Source organism: Paramacrobiotus metropolitanus, unplaced genomic scaffold (assembly GCF_019649055.1).
Source record: "Paramacrobiotus metropolitanus isolate TYO unplaced genomic scaffold, Prichtersi_v1.0 Parri_scaffold0000072, whole genome shotgun sequence".
In the NCBI taxonomy this organism is placed as follows: domain Eukaryota; kingdom Metazoa; phylum Tardigrada; class Eutardigrada; order Parachela; family Macrobiotidae; genus Paramacrobiotus; species Paramacrobiotus metropolitanus.
Genome location: NW_026570292.1, coordinates 501566 through 521493, shown reverse-complemented (window position 1 = coordinate 521493; position 19928 = coordinate 501566). Strand labels below are relative to the sequence as shown.

At 43.0% G+C, this 19928-nt stretch overlaps 3 protein-coding genes across 3 annotated transcripts; all 3 read left to right on the top strand.

The window, feature by feature from the left end:
- Positions 1-63: 63 nt before the first annotated feature.
- Positions 64-1788, top strand: LOC129594953 (atrial natriuretic peptide receptor 2-like). Its single transcript, XM_055491816.1, has 7 exons — positions 64-134; positions 197-458; positions 607-832; positions 925-1060; positions 1138-1186; positions 1260-1401; positions 1511-1788. Exons 1-7 carry the CDS (start codon positions 74-76, stop codon positions 1565-1567), a joined length of 933 nt encoding a protein of 310 aa, XP_055347791.1. The 5' UTR covers positions 64-73; the 3' UTR covers positions 1568-1788.
- Positions 1789-4280: 2492 nt separating this feature from the next.
- On the top strand, positions 4281-8080 carry LOC129594868 (guanylate cyclase 2G-like). Its single transcript, XM_055491722.1, has 16 exons — positions 4281-4324; positions 4611-4760; positions 4860-4907; positions 4978-5151; positions 5336-5489; positions 5582-5654; positions 5718-5919; positions 5976-6152; positions 6257-6491; positions 6551-6806; positions 6903-7122; positions 7196-7343; positions 7447-7495; positions 7577-7626; positions 7865-7950; positions 8036-8080. Exons 3-16 carry the CDS (start codon positions 4890-4892, stop codon positions 8078-8080), a joined length of 1887 nt encoding a protein of 628 aa, XP_055347697.1. The 5' UTR covers positions 4281-4324; positions 4611-4760; positions 4860-4889.
- A 2493-nt stretch (positions 8081-10573) lies between these two features.
- Positions 10574-19579, top strand: LOC129594867 (receptor-type guanylate cyclase gcy-13-like). The gene is made up of 29 exons (XM_055491721.1): positions 10574-10929; positions 11006-11377; positions 11447-11490; positions 11715-11753; positions 11826-11927; positions 11987-12124; positions 12368-12418; positions 12478-12651; positions 12750-12891; positions 13000-13069; positions 13135-13342; positions 13457-13633; positions 13705-13939; positions 14008-14278; positions 14332-14551; positions 14753-14955; positions 15030-15079; positions 16171-16431; positions 16514-16561; positions 16736-17073; positions 17446-17484; positions 17695-17796; positions 17898-18035; positions 18121-18171; positions 18248-18421; positions 18528-18672; positions 18732-18801; positions 19120-19270; positions 19367-19579. Exons 1-29 carry the CDS (start codon positions 10575-10577, stop codon positions 19577-19579), a joined length of 4581 nt encoding a protein of 1526 aa, XP_055347696.1. The 5' UTR covers position 10574.
- The last annotated feature ends 349 nt before the right edge of the window (positions 19580-19928 follow it).

The following is a 19928-nucleotide window of genomic DNA, read 5'->3' as shown; positions in this document are numbered from 1 at the left end:
CGTGCCGCCAGAGTACCGAAATATCTGCAACTCATTTGTGCAATTGGCGCTCATGGCGAGACCGGCTGCCGATATGTACGCTCTGGGCGGAATGATAGTCTGGATTATGCGTGACCAAAAATGTCTATTCCAAGGTGAGCTAATTACTACTATGATGAAATGGCAGTTCTTGCATTAGCTTGACCGAAATATTTAGAACCGGCGGCAGAGGAAGCGGTTTTAGCCTCTATTGCTGGATGCTGTCAAAGCGCAGATCCTGCAGACCGCCCCGAGATTGGACACGTTAAGCAGGCCCTCTGCAAAGTATCCGGCATCAACGATAAACATTTTATGGAGAATCTCGTCCGGCGATTGGAAAATTATTCCCAAGTGTTAGAAAATACCGTTACGCTCCGTACAAATGCCTTGTGTCAGGAAAGGCAGCGGTGTGATCTAATTTTGTCAGAGCTATTACCAAGGTACCTATAACATTCCCTTTACAATTGCTCGTACACAACATGCACATTAGAATTATATAAAATTATAAAAAGAATTGTAGGTGGTTGACAAATATATGGCAGTGAAAAGTTTGTGAACCCAGACTCAGTTGAATAAATTTTTATATAGGCAGGTTTTAGTGGAGTTAAGGAAAGGTCACCCAGCTCTACCAAAGTTCTTTGGTTTCGTCTCGCTGCTCTTTACCTATGTTGACCGCTTTGACGAGTTCGTGATGAGCAGCTCCAGCCAACTCACGGATGTTATACGGTTTTTGATGGAAATGGTTGCGGCGTTCGATGTCATTTTGTCGCGATTCGATTGCTACAAAGTGGAGGCGGTTGCAGACAGCTACTTGGTAAAGCATCGCTGTACTTGTACTAAATGAGTGACCTGATGGAATAGCAAAGTGCAGATCTTTTTGGTAACCGCAGTTGTATGGATCTGTAGGTGGCCAGTGGTATTCCGAAAGAAAACGACGGAGAGCACGTCTTCATAATCGGCAGAGTCGCCGAACGACTGTCGAAGGAATTCAGCTTACTCAGTTTTCCATCGTATCTGAACCTTAAAATCGGGATTAATTCAGGTATCATGCGCAACCTGCGGTGATACTTGATCGTTATATTGTTAGATATTTAAAAAAATGATAATTCAAACTTTCAGGGCCGTGTGCGGCGGGAATCATCGGGAACGTTCGACCGCGATATTCCATGTAAGGAAAAATTTTAAAAAACATGAGAAAAAAGCTGGATGAAAAGCTTGATACTCTTAACACGTTACCATAGATTTGGAGAATCGGTTAACATGGCCTCCAGACTGGGGACAACAAGCGAACCCGGGAAAATTCAGATTAGTTTGACAACGGCTGAGTATTTGTGGCACGATCCCACATTTCAAGTGACTGAACGCGGAAGTGTTCATCTAAAGGTCAGCGTGCCAGATTTTAGCGCAAACTTTAACAGTCAACAGCATTGCACATGTTCATAATTTCGTGTCTTTATATTCTAATTTCTAATTTAGATCCTTACGATTTTAGGGTATCGGAATGCGATGTACGTATTGGTTAGAGGGGATCAACGCAGAACAAAGATGACCCTGGATGTTCCTCTAAATTACTGTGATGGGTTTTAGTGGGGTTAATATTCTGTGTGTAATTTTGAAATGCACAAGCAGTCGATGTACCGTTAGTGAACTGTTTCCACAAACCGGCAAAAATTAAATACGTTTGTATTCGTTGACAAAGCAGTGCGCATATGCATATGCATATGCGGTAAATTTTTTGTGTTATTGTAAATTGTATTGTATCAGAGAAGAATTATCCCAAAAGTATAAAGGTGAGCGAAAGATAATCGCATCTATTCAAAGGCTTTGCACAAGCATCCTTTCCGCGAAGTGCCGATGAGCCCCATTGTCGCCGCTGCATACACAGTACACAAGGAGGCGTAAGCTTTTGATCCGGCATCATCTTGCCGACCTGCGCAGTGGTACACTTCCGCGAGGCCTGAAATTTGCGATGCTCGCAACATATTTGTAAAATGCAGTTCGGCATTTACACAGACATTACCGTCACAAATAATGTGATCCTACTAATCTCCATCTCGCATGATGGTTAAGCAGAAGCATGACACCGCATTCGCTGTAAACACATACTACTCTGTGCGTATCTGCGTCAGATTGCATCACTGTGCTCCCGGTCGCACATCGTATCGGTTATTCTTAATACAGAGTACTCGTGTCAGCTGTTCTTGATTGATTGCTGCATTTCGACTGTATAATGTTAATTTCCGTTATCTGTAAATTGTTCATTGTTTCGCTGTGTTGGGGCTTCCAGTTAAATGTAGTTTTTTACCGCTTAAGTGATTATGCCGGATAAAAATATTTGGTGCCGTATATTTCACCATCGGTGGCCAATGTTAGTGTGCGGATTCTGCAGAAAATGCATCCGGAATTCTGGATGAACGTAAGAAGTTTTGTCATACTGGCCAACGACACCGACGGCGGACCGATCTCCAATGACCCTTGTGACATCAGCTTGCGTGCTTTTCCGCAGCTGATGGAACTTTTTGGGCAAAATCCGGATTCAGTATTTTCTCAGCCAACACTGGACAGCCATCATGCGACGGTCATTTTTTCAGGCGGTATGAGAATTTGCATCACAAAATTTAATACAGTTATAGGCTGTGGTACCAGCTCAAAGCGCTTACCAAAATATAATTTGTTTGGAAAATGTATCATGATGGTTGAGAATACGACGTTTGAGCAGTCTTCGGGTCATCGTATAAGTGTTTGCTTAACTAACCGGGCGCGAATCAATAAATGGTGTTTGTTACGGAAATACAAAAATAAGCATCCTGCAATAAAATTGATGATTTTGAATTCTATCCTGATACTTGTTGTATTGTAATTCTAAAGCGAAATTCATGAAGGATAGCTTAACGTACCGAGGAAGGTTTGCAAATACAGTTCGAATATTGGCATTGGTCAAAGACTCAAAGCCTACGCGACGCTCTAACGTAAAGTTGATTTCGTATTATCGACAACTAAACACTTTCCTAGTATTAACTATTAAGTATGAGTATTGCAGTGTACGTTGACTGTATGAATGTGTAAAATTAATGATAAGAATTAACGGTATTATAAACATGAAAGGGGCAAATGAAAATCGCAAAAAACTAGTTGAAAAGTATTAGTACTAATGATTTAATTAGTAACTTCTTGCCATTAACAGTATTCAAGTAGCTGAGCAGTTGGCAGCCTATCCTAGAGTAGTGCTTATATAGCTCAGATAAAGTACAGCAATGCATAGCGGTAGATATTGTAACAGCCACAATACTAGAAGTATGACTACTCTGTAAATAAATTTGATGCATTTTGCCGTTTGTAGATTTTTGTCCACCGACTGGTCTGGAAATCGGCCGTTTTGCTGCAGGTAAACTGTCTGGATTTGTGAGCATTTTGTTGGCTGTATTGGTGGTACTTGACACTAAGCTGAACAGTGGTGGTTTCATGCAGCTGCTAACCTTTTGTTTGTCTCGTCCAACCCCGTCACCACGCTGTCCAATGTGACCGAATTCCCTACAACACTGAATCTGACCCCCACCCCCATGGACCGACTGGTCGGCGCCCTTAAAGCCGTAATGAGGGAGAACAACTGGACACGACTGGGCGTTATCTGCTCGCCTTTCGATCGGACGTTCAATCTCGATTGCATCACCACTTTTCCCATGTACTACTTCAAGGACAACAACTTCACGTCAACTAAAACGTACAAACCGCTTTATAACGTCATCGACGGAAAGCACAACTATACGGATATCTTGCGCGATATGAAAGAGCGCGTTCGAAGTGAGGAATTGTCTTAATAAATTGGTGGTATTTGACCGTCATGCATTACCTAATGAGCTAATTTTACAGTCATCCTAATTATGGTAGAACCCAGAAAAGTTCGCGGCTTTTTGGCAAGTGTAATAATTGCGTATTAAGTTGTCCATCCAAATACGGAACGTGTCCCGTTATTTTTCAGATTGCTGCCTATGATATGCGAATGCTCAACGGAGAATACGTAAACAATTCCATCAGCAGTTTTCTGCGCATCCACGTGTAATCGCTAACTTGCATAAATCATGATGTAGGTTTTCCTCACGGCATACCGCCAGCCGGTGCATGGAGGACAAAATTTGCAGTGGAAAGCCTACACAAACAATCCAGACGATATAGCGGACGATTATGTAAGCCATCAGGCATCAGCTCAAAAACGCGTAGGATTACATTGGTCTTTTACCGCATCGATTGCAATTAGACTCGCACGCTGCTATGTTTTCCGCACAAAATGTTACACTGCGCTACCTGAGTACGTGACTACCTATGCGCTATGTGACCTTAATATGTGACATAGCCTTTGCAGCTACCATAGCCTCACAGTATCTGTATGGTAAAATTAATAGGGAAGCCATGCACAAACTTTATAAACACACAGCTTTTTTTTGTTCTCGTATCTGGATTTGATAGTTCGATGTTATAAGTAAACAGGTGTTATATGATCACTATACGTACGAATTGGGTGTCTGAGATTTTGAAGGCACTAGTATGTAAAAGCACCATCACTGATATTTGATTTCACTGTTTGCATATTACAGAAGGCATTTGCGGCGTATGAATACACTCTGGTCATCTCCGATGTAGAAATTAACTGGACGGGTCTGGAGGCGGAGGAAGCATCATCTGCCTCCCGCATTGCCGACTATACTGCGGTGTATTTCAACAGAACTATATCACGAACGACCCGGGTAAATTCTACTCGTAATTAACATGCACGCTTCGCTGTAAGCGGCAATACTTACAGCTAACTAACCATTGATGAACCGCATTCGTACAAAACTCTGCAGAACATCGCCTGGGTCCTTTTCCTCGATGCCATGGTTATCTTATCCCAGGTTAACCATACACTGGAGCCTTATTAGCAGCTGGTGCAGTGAGGTTATAATCTTTGGCGGTATTTAACAGAGTCTCCAAAAGCAAATGCCGGTTCTCGATTATTTAACTCCGTCTTCCTTTATTCGGCGCACCATGGGAAAGTCGTACACTCTCCCGTCCAGAAAGGTGGAGCTAAAAGCGGATGGTCTGACTGTCTTCCCCACACCCATTAAGCGCCTTAACAAGTTCAGCGGCCAGTTCAAAGTGTGTATAAATTGTAGTAAATGGATCGTTCAATGTACACCGTTATTCGGATAACCTTTATTTCCTGCTTTGCACGTTAACTGTGAAACTACTGCATAGTCTCGAAGAAAGCCAAATAGAAATCGCATATCACCTATTGATAAATGATTCATTTAAAACACTTATTCACATATCCTCCATATAGGAAGCCGCTCAGTATGATTTCGATGATGACGAGTTTCGCATAACGGATTACGGCTTATGGTATGGGCCGTATGGCAATCGCAGTTTTCCCCCTGATGAACCCTTCTGCGGGTTTGATGGGTCGAAATGCCCAACAAGCACGGTCGCAAATTACGGTCAGTGGTTTCGGTTGTCAGCTTGAATGACCTTTTTCTTGTTTATTTGCTAAGCTCGTTTTAAGAACAACACTGGTGCTGTGTTGTTACAGAAATCGCCATTCCGCTTGCCGCGGTGGCTGTGTCAATTTGTGTAGGAGCATTACTGTTTGGAGTTCGCCTGAAGTGAGTCGTAAAATGATCTTGCTTTGTCTGCACTTAACTTTAAATGTCTCATGGCATTTACAGGAGAGCAGCTGAGAAACGGTTGTTTCTACAACTGTTCAAGGGGGACATCAAAATGAGCAGCGTCATTTTAACCACCGAGGAGCTAAAAAATTACCAATATCACGATAGCAGCCCGACAGCCGTAACCGGCATTAAGCTGCCACTCAATGTTAGCACGCGACTGCTGTGGAAAAACGTCAGATTCCGCAGAACGTCTCTCGAGGTGCTGTTTTGAAATTTAACGATGCTCTAAAGTAATTCGCAGTGCCAAATTTTCAGATCACGAAGTTACACCATCCAAATATTGCCACATTTTACGGAATTTCTACTGTAAAGGACACATTTTCGTTAACCTGGGAATGTAGTCATAAAGGCAGTCTTGGGCAGACACTGAGCGATCGAAGCGCTTTACGGGATGAAATTATTCGGCTGTCGCTGCTCTGCGATCTGCTTCAGGTGATATTTTTTTTGGAGAAAGCTTCTGCGCTTGTTAGTGTTTGAATTCGATAATTTCCATTGCATGACCTTCATTAATGAGTTAGCGTATTTGCAAATTGCAGGGCATATCGTACGTTCACGATTCACCTCTTCAGTATCACGGCAGTTTCGATCCCGACGTATGCTTTATCGACAATCGATACAACATCAAAATAATGCAGACAGGATGTAGCCAGTTACTGGATTCATTAAGCACAACCAAATCGGGGCAATCTATAGCACATCACAGGTTACAGGACATCGCTGGATTTGGAGAAATCAGCCAAATGTTCCTGGCGTATAGTAAAGATGATTCAAGTAAAACGACTCAATTAAATTTTGTGTGTCTTGGCGTAAAGTTTTCAAATTCTTTGCAGTGTCTTCTGATAAGACAGCGGTGTGGGCAGCTTTGACGTACAGCTGTTTGTCAGCCGATCTAGCCAAACGACCATCCATCACCACTCTAAAGAAACAGTTCGTCCAGTTCGGCTTGCCTAATAATGTTGTGGAGTACGTAATTAAAGTTATGGGAAAGCAGACCAACGAGCTGGAGTCGCGTGTCCGGGAAAGAACGGAAGAATTAGTAGAAGAAGCAGGCAAAGTCGATGACATTCTGATGGAGATGCTGCCGAGGTTGGTGTGTGACCTGTGTGCTGCTTGTAATTAGCAAGTTGGTGCACTGTATTAAAGCTGCTTCTGTCTGACATGCGTCGCACTGGGTTTTTGCAGAACCGTCATAATTAAATTGCGCAATAAAGAAGTAATCGTGCCGGAAAGCTTCGAAAGCGCTACCATCTTATTTAGTGACATACCGGAATTCACCGAGCTGGTCATGCACTGTACACCACTGGAAGCCATTACATTGCTGAATGCCACACATTCTGGTTTTGACCAGGCTATTGGCCAGTACGACTGCTACAAAGTGGAAACGATCAATGATTCCTATATGGTAAATTTTCCAACTCGCCGAATATGTGTACAGTGTACTTGTAAGTTACAAAAATAACCAGGAGAATTGGTAGATTGCTAGCGGCGTACCAATACGAAACGGCACTCTACACGCTGCTGAAATCTGCCTCTTGGCTTTGCATCTCTCTGTGTTGTCAAAAGCGTTCTCTGTACCTTTTCGAAAAGGTCAGCATCTAGTCATAAGGATTGGCATCAATGCCGGTACGTGCCTAAATATCAGCCTGATTACTACATTACGATAGCCATTGGTTAAAAATGTTGTACCAAACGGCAATCTTCGCTATAAGAAAGAAACCGATTTCAGGCCCGGTAGTTGCGGGAGTGATTGGGCTGCGAATGCCTCGATACTGTTTGTAAGCGACCGTTATTGCGATAAACGCTTTCGCCGTTGATCTGTCACGCTAACATGGAAACCTGCGGGTGGTTTGTTTAAGATTCGGTGATACAGTCAACTGCGCGAGCAGAATGGAGTCGAGTGGATCTGGTTAGCTCTGCGTAATGCTGTGTACAACTACAACAGGAACAGTTTGATTTTTGTTTGTGCTTAACACAGTGATGTGGTCTACCATCTACATTAACATTTTTGTAAAAATAGTACGTGTATATAGAATAACAATTAATGTACAAATACAGTGGTACATACAGACTGTAGTTACCTAGTCACTAGTCATCTTTAGGATTTGTGCAGACAGAGTGTTGATTTTTGACTTTTACCGTTGCAGCCGGCAAGATCCATATCAGCCACGATGTGGAGTGTTTGGTTCGATCAGATGGACGGTTCGCTGTTGTACCACGGGGGAAGGTTGCGGTAAAGGTGAACTTTCCTAATCACTCATTGCCAACAAGATCTGCTTTTGTGTGGTATTATTGTACGGTGTTTTATTTGCATACAGGGAAAGGGCGAAATGGAGACTTTCTGGTTGGAAGCAAAACATTAGAATCTTAAGAACGGTGACGGATCTCCATGTTGCCCTACCGCTAGGGCTGGCATCGTGATTGTTTAATTTTTATGTTAATTATTCAAATGCTCGCTATAAATATAACTGCGCGCTTACGCAAAACATGTCAGTGCGTTCACAAAGTCACGCTTCAAAATTTGCCGGGATGCTGTACATTTGCTGCTCCCTCACTGATGTCCTCTTTATAATCTCGGTCTCCGATTATAGTCTGAAGCAAAATAAAATTGGCAAAGCTAGACTTTGCCGGGCAGAAGCAAATTTGGGGAAGGGAATGATTTTGGTTGTTTTTGGAACTTGTAACCGTAGTGTGTAATCATTGTTGTTGAACACAAAGGAAACCAATAAATAAAAAGTTCAAGGTAGACTGTCAAAGCAAATGGTAAAACAAGTGTCAAGCAAATGTCAAACAATCGGCAAAGCTAGACTATTGTAATTAATTTGTAAGCATAATTATGTGTTGTAATTATCGTACATACGCTTTGAAACATCGAAATTTATAATTATTGTTTTTTTTAAAATCGGCTTTTTAAATCCGCACTTGCTGTCGCCATGGTGACCACCGATCTTCTCTTACTGTTGTATGGCGATTACGTCAGAACGCCGCGGCGAAACTTCGCTTTCCATCTGATTTTCATTTTTCACCTGTTGAATATTTTCAGAATTTTTCTCGGTTGTTGGTTGACTGGTTTTTGAGTTTCCTTTTTCCCCCAACTTTCTCTCCTGCTGGTTGATCGATTGTTAATTTGTTACTGACCATTAATTTTATTAATCAGAAATCGGTTCAGCATTTTAGCTGTCACTCAGTATCGCCGTCCCTGTGTCTTTGCCACCGTACAAGATGGAATTCGTCAAAGCTGCCAAGCGAGCGGGAGCGGCGGCACGGGGACCCACCCGCGAAACCCTCCGCCACCTGCAGATGGCAGGCTGCTACTGCTCCGTCCTCTTCACTCTGCTGGTCTCCGTCTCCATCTTCTTCGGCCGCAACCCCCTGATCCCGCCCTCCGTCCCGTGGCTGCGCGTCCTGGACAGCTTCGCGCACGGCTGCCTGTTCATGGCGTCCCTCCTGCTGCTCCTCGGTCTGCAGGTCCAGTCCCACCGTCTCCTGCACGTCTGGATGCTGACCGCCGACTGCTTCTTCCTGTACACCAGCATCCTGCTGCTGGTGCCCGTGTATGGCTGGTGGCAGGTAGTGGCCCGGGTGGGTCGCCAGATTCCCGAGGACCTGGCCGCGGCCTTCTGGCAGGATGTCAAGCAGCTCCTCGTCATGGAGATCGTGATGCTGGGCTTCATTGTGGCCTGGTTGACGGTGAATCGTCAGTGGTGGACCATGAAGAATAAGGTCGCTGTGAAGGTGTTCGTGATTGCTTAACGTCCAGGCGGGATACGGTATGGATGATGCACCGGTTTGTCGCGGTTCATTAATCTCTGGACAGTATGTAGTGTTTACGGATTTTCATCTACCTCCTAAAATTCACCCCGCGGGTGTTATAATTGTCTCTTATTTTTTTATGCATTTCTTACTTTGTTAGCGCGTGTTGTAATCGGTTTTAGCGTGGTATAGTTTTAGTGCCTTACTGTTGTTATTTTTTAATTGGGTAACGAAGGTTTTTAATAATTTGTCCTTCGAATGTGTTGATCGCTATGAGCTCATGATCAAATATTTCGTGTAGAAAAAACAGGCGCTGTATATCGTCTTGAATTTTGAATTCTCTTGCCATTCTTAATCAGTATTGCATTAACTAAATCCAGAGAATGGTCAAAATACTTATCAAATATCAGCAAGCTGGGTAATTCTAGCGACTAGCACTAATTAATTATCTCAACAGTTAGTTAATTGTCAGTGAATGTCTGAAGGTACAAAAGGTTAAAAGTACATAAGCCATAAATTCACCTCCACCAACCGTAAGCTCCGTAAATAACCCAGCAAACAAAATAATATTAATTTTACAAAAGCGTCAATACTCAATACAAGCAAATTATTGTGAAATTTTGGTAGTGGCCGCGTATGTTAAAATTCGTTAAAATGTGGCCATTGCCGAATAAACAATCAGTACAGATGCTGGTTCATTCTCCGAGACTCGTCTATTTAGACCACATCAATCATCCTTCACAAACTGAGACATTCCCACGTACGGCGTAACGGTGCCCATTCTGGAATCTGTCGAGCGAATGAAGGACTCTTGACATTTCACCACGAGTGCCTGCTTTGTTGACAATACCGCATGACCTTCCCGGCAATCTATCGCAGCATACGGTAAACAACACTCTCCATGTTTGCGCATGTAGTCCGCAGCGTCTACACGTGCCTAGTTCACCGCTATCATCGTTTAACACAATACCGGTACTGCGCCAAAAAATGCCAGATCAGCATAACATCACTACGTAATATGTATCTTTACTACACAAAATACATACATATAAGCAGACTAAAAATGCTGTCATTCACGGCATTTGACTTTGACCGATCAACAGCATGCAGTTTACCAGAGTGCTGCTGTGTGGCCTGATGACCGGCATTACCGCGCTGCATATCACCTTCATCCCGTTGGGTGCCGATGAAGAAGCGTCACGCAAATTCCCCAGCTATCCCTTCATCACTCCGTCGGTGTTTCATGTCGCGTTTCAGACTCTGGAGTTGTATTATCCGGATGTGATGAATAATCTGACCGTCATACCGGCATTCGCTAATTCTACAGCGGCGGATGAAGATGACTTTTGCTACTTTATTGACAGTGCGGTCAGTTCATTGTTGCAGCTGTACGGTCATCAACCGGATTTGTTCGATCCGGCGTTCTCCAATCAGAGCATCACAGTCATTATATCGGGAGGTAAAAAATACCAAATGGCGAACAATTAATTTTCGGTATCATATATAATTGTTATAATCCCAACGGTTTTTTCCAGAATTTTGTGATTTAAATTCCGACGTTGCCCGGTTTGCAACGGCAGCCAATGTCATCTTCTTGTCATCCAATCCCGATTCCAGCCTATCCGATGTGACAACCTACCCGACCACCGTTAATTTGGTACCGACACCCACGGATTTGATTGTAAAGGCACTCAAGAGTTTACTGCGCTACCAACGCTGGTTTACAACGGGTTTATTCTGCTTGTCGGACGAGCCCTCCTGGGGTGGTGATTGCAGGGATGGCGTCAAAGATTACTTCTGGGACAATGATTTCGCGCCATTGAATACGTTCCGCTCGCGGCATACGCTGGATGAATTTGATCGCAATGCTAAGGATGCCATGCAGCCGGTTATGGATAACGCCAGAAGTAATCAAAATCGCAGTGCCAATTCATCTTCTCTTATGCTGAAATTTTACTGAATGCTTTGTTTGACAGTCATATGGCTTCTTATACAACCGGACAGTCTTCGAAAATTTATGGTTGGTATGGTACGGGATTTAGAATTACTGGTACCTGATGGGTAGTTTATGGTACTTCAGAACCGGCTCATTAGAGGAAATGTTCTGTGTGATTAGACCGCGTATTTCCATAGTCGGCTGAGGCTGTGTAGTCATTACCAATTTCAGTTTTATATTAATTTGTTATTGTATGTATCACTGTATCACCAATCACCAATATTTACCCGCTTTAACGCTTAATCTAGGTTACTGCTTACGACATGGGCATGACAAATGGGGAATATGTAAGCTTATTACTTAAATTTGTATATAAAGATTTCCTTGTGAGTTGCACATAGATGGTACTCGGTTTCTAGGTCTTCATCGCTGCGTACCGGCAGCCGCTTTATCTCGCACCGCAGATCTTGCACTGGCAGGCAATGGATGAACACCCAGATGAACACGCCTCTGATGATTATGTAATGCTGCATTTTGCTGGCATCGTTCTACAATTTCATGAAAGCTGCTTGGTTTCTAGAAAGCATTTGCGGGATTTCAGCGATGTATCATTATTTCGGATGTGGATGTTGACTGGGTGCATCTGGAGAACTTTACGGATTCCATTGCCGATTATTCGCAACAACATTATAATCGGACAATACGACCGGATCAACGAGTACGTTCATTCATTTTTCGAGTGTTCTCTGTTTTACGACAACAGTTTTTACACTTGCTACGAGTACAATTCTGTTAATCTGAACGTACGAAATATCGCGCATTCTTGTAAATGTTTTGCCAAAAACGAACGTTTTTTCAAATTTGTCTACATCCATTGAATTGCTACTGTTTGCATGCATATTTCCCAAATATATAATTTTAAAAAAATGTGTGATTATAGAGCGGTATAATGCTTTTTCAGAGGGACCTTATGGCTGTCCTCTTTATGGATGTTTTGGCAATTTTTGCTAAGGTCAGCAATACATTACATGACGGTTGTATTCGTAAACAAAAGATATTTGCGCTTTTCAGGCGTTAGAAAGGCTGTTACCGAACATTACCCACTTAACAGCAGATGGTTTTGTCCGGGGTCTATTAAACTACACTTATCATCTGCCATCGCGGCAGGTGCACTTGAAAGCCGACGGACGGGAAGAGCGCGTGACACCCTACCTACGCCTCAATCCGCTAAACAAAGAGTTTGAGGTAATGAGGAACGCGTTATGGATAATAAATACACATTAATATCTCGTCGGCTGTTTGACTAATAAGCTGTAACACCACTCAATGGGTTGTGATCGCAGACGGCGGCTGAATACAACCAGGATACGGGGAAGTTTTCTGTTATCCGGAAAGATCTGTGGAACTGGACGGATGGCCGGCCGTTTCCGCCGGATATGCCACCGTGCGGATTCGATGGGCGAAAGTGCAAGGGCGTGCCGTTAGGTCAGTTCAGCGCAAGAAACGTGATTGTAATTTTTTACTTGGCATAAACCGAAAGGTCACTGGTTTTTGACATGCCAACTACCTGTTGTGTACTGACCTTTGTATTAGAGGTGATTATTCCGTGTGCCGTGATCGCTGTTCTGTTGGTAGCCACTCTGATTCTTTACCGCTGCATCAAGTAAGCATAAAAGCTATTTGCTAACGGAAAAATGTCTGATGTTGTTACGGTTGAATATTTGGTAGGTTACGTGCGAATAAGAAGGCGTTCATGGACGTTTTTATTGACGACGATTACATGTCCATGTACTCCGAAGCAACTACCGGTTTGGCTCCTCTAGTGCCCATGAAGAGTACTGTTAAGCCACAAGCGACACTGTCCCTTCTTCTTGAGAATACGCTCACAAAACGACAGTTAGCTAATGACGACGAGTTCCGACACCTTGTTTTAAAGGTGAAACTGTTTTTAAGAAATAACGAGTTTGACATCAGAGCAAAATTGTCAAGGAATCGTGGGAATCCAGCGGTCCAAGTGGTTGTACTTTGGCCTAACGTAAAAATCTCGTAGATGAGAAAATTATCCCATCCCAATCTGGGTGCCTTCTACGGAATCGGCATGTTGAGAAAATCGCACGCCTTAATCTGGGAGTTTGATGATCGAGGGAACATCGAAACAGTCCTCATGACCAAACCGGTACTGCACGATGTTATCATTCGACTGTCGTTGTTATGGGATTTGTTACAGGTAACCTTTACTTTCAAATATTATATGATTTGATAATTTTGGTTTAGGTAAAAATACGGCTTTTTGTTCAGGGTTTGTTTTATATACACAAATCGCCGCTGGAATTCCACGGGGCTTTAAATAAAGATGTCTGCTTTGTGGATCACCGTTATACGCTGAAAATTGCTAAAACCGGTTGCTATCACATCATCGAAAGCTTGCACGCGCAGAAAACCAAATCGTTAACGTATATGCGTGCAAAAGATGTTAGGAATTTTGGCTTGGTGAGCCAACTGCTGTCTTTGGATATCCAAACGGAAATCGCCGGTAACTGGCCACTCAAAGAGTAAAAATTTGGGATACTTTTGCTATTTGATATATCCTTTTTCTTGTAGCCAAACCTTCATCTGGTGCATCCCGGCGACTAATCATTTGGCGCGACTTAACGGAACGCTGCCAGAGTCCCAACGAACTGCAGCGTCCGAGTTTAAGTGACGTGCGCCAAACACTGCGCCAAATCAAACCGTCCAAGAACATCGTCGAATACGTACTACAGGCAATGGACCGTCAAATGTACGATCTTGAGCTGAAGGTTCAGGAAAAGTCGAAAGAACTGACATTGGAAAAGGTCAAGGTGGATGCGCTGTTGCTGGAAATGCTTCCCCAGTTAGTCGATCTTGCACCGCCAAATGTCTTTTAGTACAACATGAGTGTTTCAGATCCGTTGTGGTCCAGTTGCGCGAAAAGAAGACAATCGAGCCAGAAACGTTCGACTCGGTATCTGTGCTGTTCAGTGATATCCCGATGTTTGCCAAGCTGGCGACACAATGTACCCCGTGGCAGTTGGTGTTGATACTCAATACACTGTATTCTGCGTACGATAATGCGTTCGGATTGTACGAAGCATACAAAGTGGAAACAATTAACGACTCGTACATGGTAAGGTCACGAAGACTTTAATACTTTCCGTCTGTATATCTAAACATTCCAGTCAAGTTTAAGATTCTACGTATATCATTGCACTTCTAATACACTGATCCATGTACAAAACCGAGTTCGTAATTTTCGAATATGTATGTGCGTAAAGTAAAGCTCGTATAATGTATGGTATATTGCACCGAAACCCTGTATTTCTTCAAGGTTTCCAGTGGAGTTCCAATGCGGAACGGCACCGAGCATGCCGCACAGTTGTGCCTTCTTGCGCTGCATCTGCTCAAGATCTCCAGAACGCTGGAGATCCCCATTGCAGCCGATTTGGCCCTGGTTATTCGCAACCGAGTCGGCATTAATTCTGGACCAGTAGTGGCCAGTGTTATCGGCAGTAGGATGCCTCGTTATTGCCTGTACGTAATTCCATACGCATTTCAACTGCACCCAGTTCAGTGTAACCTACAAAATTAACTCTCAATAATTGCAGATTTGGGGACACAGTAAATACTGCAAGCCGAATGGAGACCAATGGCGAAGGTAAATTTACAATACCATTGCATGTTCTACTTTAAATTTCGCACTTACATTGCAAATATATTATTGATAACATATTAATATAAACAAGGTGTGATTACAAAGGACTAATTATTAGTTCTTTGGAATGGGGAAATTAACTACCGTAATTTAGGCGCAGTACAGAAATACCGCGTAAAACAGGCACAGGATGTACAGTGACAAGTAATTTGTAGCGGGAAAGATTCATGTTGGCCAGCCAACGGAAGCCATCGCTCGCCGGGACAACAGCTTGAAATTTACACCACGCGGACAAGTGACGATAAAGGTCAGAAGATCGATGCCCTCATTACGCGCGGAGAACGCAGTTTAGACACCTGCATTTTTTTCTGACAGGGTAAAGGATCGATGCAAACGTTCTGGCTGCATCATGCGGATGGGGACGTTGCCACTTGATGCCATACCAGTTCATGTTGCAGTTTTTTCTTGTAATAAATACCGGCATGCTGGATTACTGTTTTCACTGCTTCGCAATGGCGGCGTAGATTTCTTTTGATTTTTGTTTCCTTTAATGAGGTTTTGCACGGGAAACTGCGATAACTTATCGGATGTTGTGTATTGATCAAAGAAGCTTATTCATGTTTCGTAATTAGACAGAGGATTATTGTTTTGCGTACGCTTCGAGCGATTTCTTTGGAAGAGCTCTGTAACCATAAGGTGGTATGTTACAAATAACTTCTGCTGTAACAAATTCCCAAGAGAGCGTTTTTGGAAAAACAAATTGCTGCAATTTTTCAATCGATTATCGTTGCACACGCGAGTCCTTAACGCCGATGCGGCGTCAGTATTTGACATGAAATAAATATCTGAACAGCAATTATCCTGCAATTTCCCGGACAGGTGCCGAACTTGAAAAGTGCGCACGGCATACGTGTATCACTATCCATTTAACCTTACCGTTGCCTTATTGAACCATGCATTTTTTCTGCTATTGGCATTCCTGCCGACCATGCATTGTAAAGACATTAACTTTCTAATTATTGCATTGATATCCGTGTGCCGATACAGTACAGCATTGCGAGTTAATTTCATCCATGTGGGAATCGACGATGCAGCCGGTTATAAGTCGCGATTTGCGGGATACATTAATCCCGCGGTGTTAAACGTGACGTTCGAGATGGCACGGGAGATGTATCCCGATTTGCTAGCTGACATGCACGTCGTCTCCTTGATTAGCCATGACACGGGAAGTATCGAAAGTGACCCCTGTGAGTTTACCGTGCGATCCTTCCCGCTGCTGGCGGAGCTGTACGGCCGGCGTGCCGATTTATTCCAACCGATTAGCGCGGATCGAATTACAGTTCTCGTTGCGGGAGGTATGCAGTTACTCAAATTTTAATTTGTTCTTCGTGCAAGCGTAAATAAATATGGAAGTTTAATTGTAACTTTAAATTTTAGAGGTTTTCTGTGGAGATCCAAATTGGGATATGGGCTTCTTTGCGACCGGTAAACAAAAAATCTTCAGAAAACTAGTGCAAGCAGCATCACAGTAATTTAGGGAACGTCTATAAACTAGAGTAGTCAGTAAAGTGTACACTATTGCATATGCACAAGCGAAATACGACAATATCTATATTAGGTTTCAATTTTTTAATGTTGTATACTTACAACTAATTTTAGCTGCCGATTTCGTGTATCTGTCCGCTTCAGCCCTTCCTCAGCTGTCCAACAACACGATGTATCCAACAACCATCAACCTGATGCCCACGCCGAACTTCAACCTGTTCAGCTCGTTAAAAGCCATCATGACCTTAAACAACTGGACTGTTTTCGGTATTTTGTGCAGCCAAGACGATATCATGTACTATTACGAGTGTGTCAACGGATTCGACATTGATTTCTGGGATAATCGCTTCTACGCTGGAAATGCCTATCAGCCAAAATTAACGACCCGCAGTCTCGAGGAGAACATTACGGCGATACTGCTAGACATGAAACACCACGTTCGCGGTCAGTGGGTAACATTCCGAAAACCTAGCATAAGTGCTGCACACCAGGCAGTGAATTTAAATTATTTGCTTGCGGCTAGATCCACATGTACAGTGATACTTTGGCAAAACAGTGCACTGATATTTTATGTTAAACAGTTCTATCCAGTTCGCCTGCCAAGAACTTGCATGATTGGGTATTTGTTTAGTTTGCCTTTTGGCGACCTTAAGTATTTGACTTACTGGTTAGTTAGTGATTTCTGGCGCATGCGGATTATTTGTACTTACAGTTATCTACATAATGGTTCTACCAAAACTGTTACGCAAAATACTGGTAAGTTTATCTGTGGTGATACCATATTATGCATTTCTTCGGTATTTCTTTATTGCATGTGCTGACAGATTGCCGCCTACCAGCTCAACATGACGAATGGTGATTTTGTAAGTTTTTATGAGGAAGCCGCAATTAAATTTCTTATTCCGGAACATCAGTTAGCCAATACTAAGTCGGTACTAAATACACTTATTCAAATGATTAAAAATAAAAACTTTTACTAATTAGTTTACTGCATTACTGCATTTATATCGCAGTAGCTCCCGCACCAAAATTTATTTTACATGTAGCTGCGCACTATTACGTTGAATTTATAGGCTTTTATTGCTGTATACCGCACACCAAGCTATGCGACACCTGATCCCCTGCACTGGAAAGCTTTTCAGGATGACAGTTATGAGAACTCCACCGATGATTACGTAAGTGAACCTAACGGTTAGCAGAATTCCTGTACATTATACATACTGTACATCATTAACATTTTCTTCGAGAGTGAACACAAGAGAATTTGACTATGCAGAAAGCCTTCCAAGCCTTTCAGTGCACCATCATCATTTCCGACCTGGGAATTAATTGGGAGAATCTGGAGAATTTCACGAAACGATCAGCCGACATGGCTAAAACTTTTTTGAACCGAACATACGGTTCCAACGATGTGGTATGATAAGAGAGAACCGATACGATCGCGATGCTTTTAGAATAATTGATGAACAGTAATGTACAAATTTTTTTTAACATTTCAGAACGATATGGCTTCCGTTTTGTTACTGGAAGTGGTGTCCGTTTTCCTTCAGGTAAGCTGTATGGATCCCCCTGAGACAAGTTAAACGGGATCTGTGGTTTGCTTTAATATCTGTGTATGTCCTCAAGGGACTGCAACGACTTCTGCCGCGGTTAAACAACCTGACCCCGTCCGAAATGATTACCGATTTGCTCAACCACACTTATGATCTTCCGTCCCGGCAAATTAAATTTGCGCCCAATGGAAAAAATATTATGCCAACGCCCATACTTCGCCTCAATACCACAAACGGAAAATTCGAGGTTAAGAGCTACTCTGCAGAGACCTTACTTACCAGTCACACGTTGCAAGTGCATATATTACGGTTTTGCCAAATTGTAATCAGAACCTCACCTCTCCTTGCCTCAGATAGCCGCCTCGTGTACTTATGATAACAGCAGTACGATTACGCTTGTGAACCCTTCGCTGTGGGCATGGTTCAACGGTCGACCGTTTCCTCCGGATGTGCCGCTGTGTGGGTTTGATAAGGATGAATGTTTGGGCGTGGAGTTAGGTAAATAATGCGTAGCTTCATGTGCGACGTACAATCGTCGATAGAGTCACCTTTTGCAGGAATAATCTTACCAGCGGCGCTAGCAGCTGTCATTCTCTGCGCAACAATCGTTGCTGCAGTGTTTATTAGGTGAGTCGTGAAACTACCTTAAATTACTGTACCCGCGCGAGTTTAAGGGACAGTAAATTCCCCTGGACCGCCCGCACTAGACGTCGGTTTCTTTGATGTCAAAGAAGCCGACGCCTAGTGCGGGCGGTCTGGGGCAGTTTTCTGTCCCTTAAGCTCGCGCGGTTACAGTATCATAAAAAGGGTGTCAAAGATATTTAAAGCTTAAGTGTTAGACTTACTTATACAGTATACTACTTAGCCTATAACCGATGGAATTTTAAATGTAGCGCGAAGTAAGAGTGCCGTTGATAATAAAACTTGACATAATGCTTCTTACAGGAAAAGAGCGGATGACAAAATAATCTCCGCTATATTTGTGGAGGACACTTCGCAGTTGCTCTTGACTGCCGCACTGACCGTGCCTCTGGACCACAGCGCATCCAAATTTATCGTTACTCACAACTCGAAATTTCGCAGTATTGTCCTAGACGTAAGTAAACATCCGTACGGCTTTATCTTCTACGCTGCAGCGCTGGTATAGTAGTATAGTAGAATAAGCTTGATTTTGATTCTCTGGTAATCACAGGTTCTGAAAATATCTCATCCCAATATTGCACACTTCCTGGGCATTAACATCACGAAGGGATCGCTGTCGTTAATGTGGGAATTTGACGAACGCGGCAACGCCGGTGATCTGTTACGAACCCGCACAGTTTTACGGGACGATACCATCAGGCTATCCTTATTATGGGATTTACTGCAAGTAAGCGATATCAGCTATTATGGAATAGCGTTATAAGGAATGACCACCTTAATTTTACCCATTTATATTAGGGCTTGTCGTACATCCATGCTTCGGCTCTGCAGTTTCATGGGACGTTATCCATTGAGGCATGTTTCATCAACCATCGATATAGTCTAAGAATTGCGAAACTGGGATGCTTCCATTTAGTGGAATGTCTGGAAAAGCAAAGTACTGGCAAGCAGTTTCCCATACTGCGCGATAGAGCGTTCCTGTATCGGGCTGAAGATGTGAAAGATTTTGGACTGATCAGTGAAATTTTCCATGGGCACAAAAGTGCGTTATAGATTGCTGATGACCTTTAACACGGCTTGTTGGTGAACATTAAGCAGGAAAACTAGTGCAA

Bases quoted from the DNA above. Each gene is read 5' to 3' on its own strand.
- LOC129594953 (XM_055491816.1), top strand. From the start codon at position 74: ATGTACGCTCTGGGCGGAATGATAGTCTGGATTATGCGTGACCAAAAA. The intron at 833-924 runs GTAAAGCATCGC...ATGGATCTGTAG, and splicing joins CGGTTGCAGACAGCTACTTG to GTGGCCAGTGGTATTCCGAA. The intron at 1,187-1,259 runs GTAAGGAAAAAT...ACGTTACCATAG, and splicing joins GTTCGACCGCGATATTCCAT to ATTTGGAGAATCGGTTAACA.
- LOC129594868 (XM_055491722.1), top strand. The intron at 5,655-5,717 runs GTGAGTCGTAAA...TGGCATTTACAG, and splicing joins CTGTTTGGAGTTCGCCTGAA to GAGAGCAGCTGAGAAACGGT. The intron at 7,951-8,035 runs GTAAAGGTGAAC...ATTTGCATACAG, and splicing joins TACCACGGGGGAAGGTTGCG to GGAAAGGGCGAAATGGAGAC.
- LOC129594867 (XM_055491721.1), top strand. From the start codon at position 10,575: ATGCAGTTTACCAGAGTGCTGCTGTGTGGCCTGATGACCGGCATTACC. The intron at 13,634-13,704 runs GTAACCTTTACT...CTTTTTGTTCAG, and splicing joins TGTTATGGGATTTGTTACAG to GGTTTGTTTTATATACACAA. The intron at 13,940-14,007 runs GTAACTGGCCAC...TTTTTCTTGTAG, and splicing joins TATCCAAACGGAAATCGCCG to CCAAACCTTCATCTGGTGCA.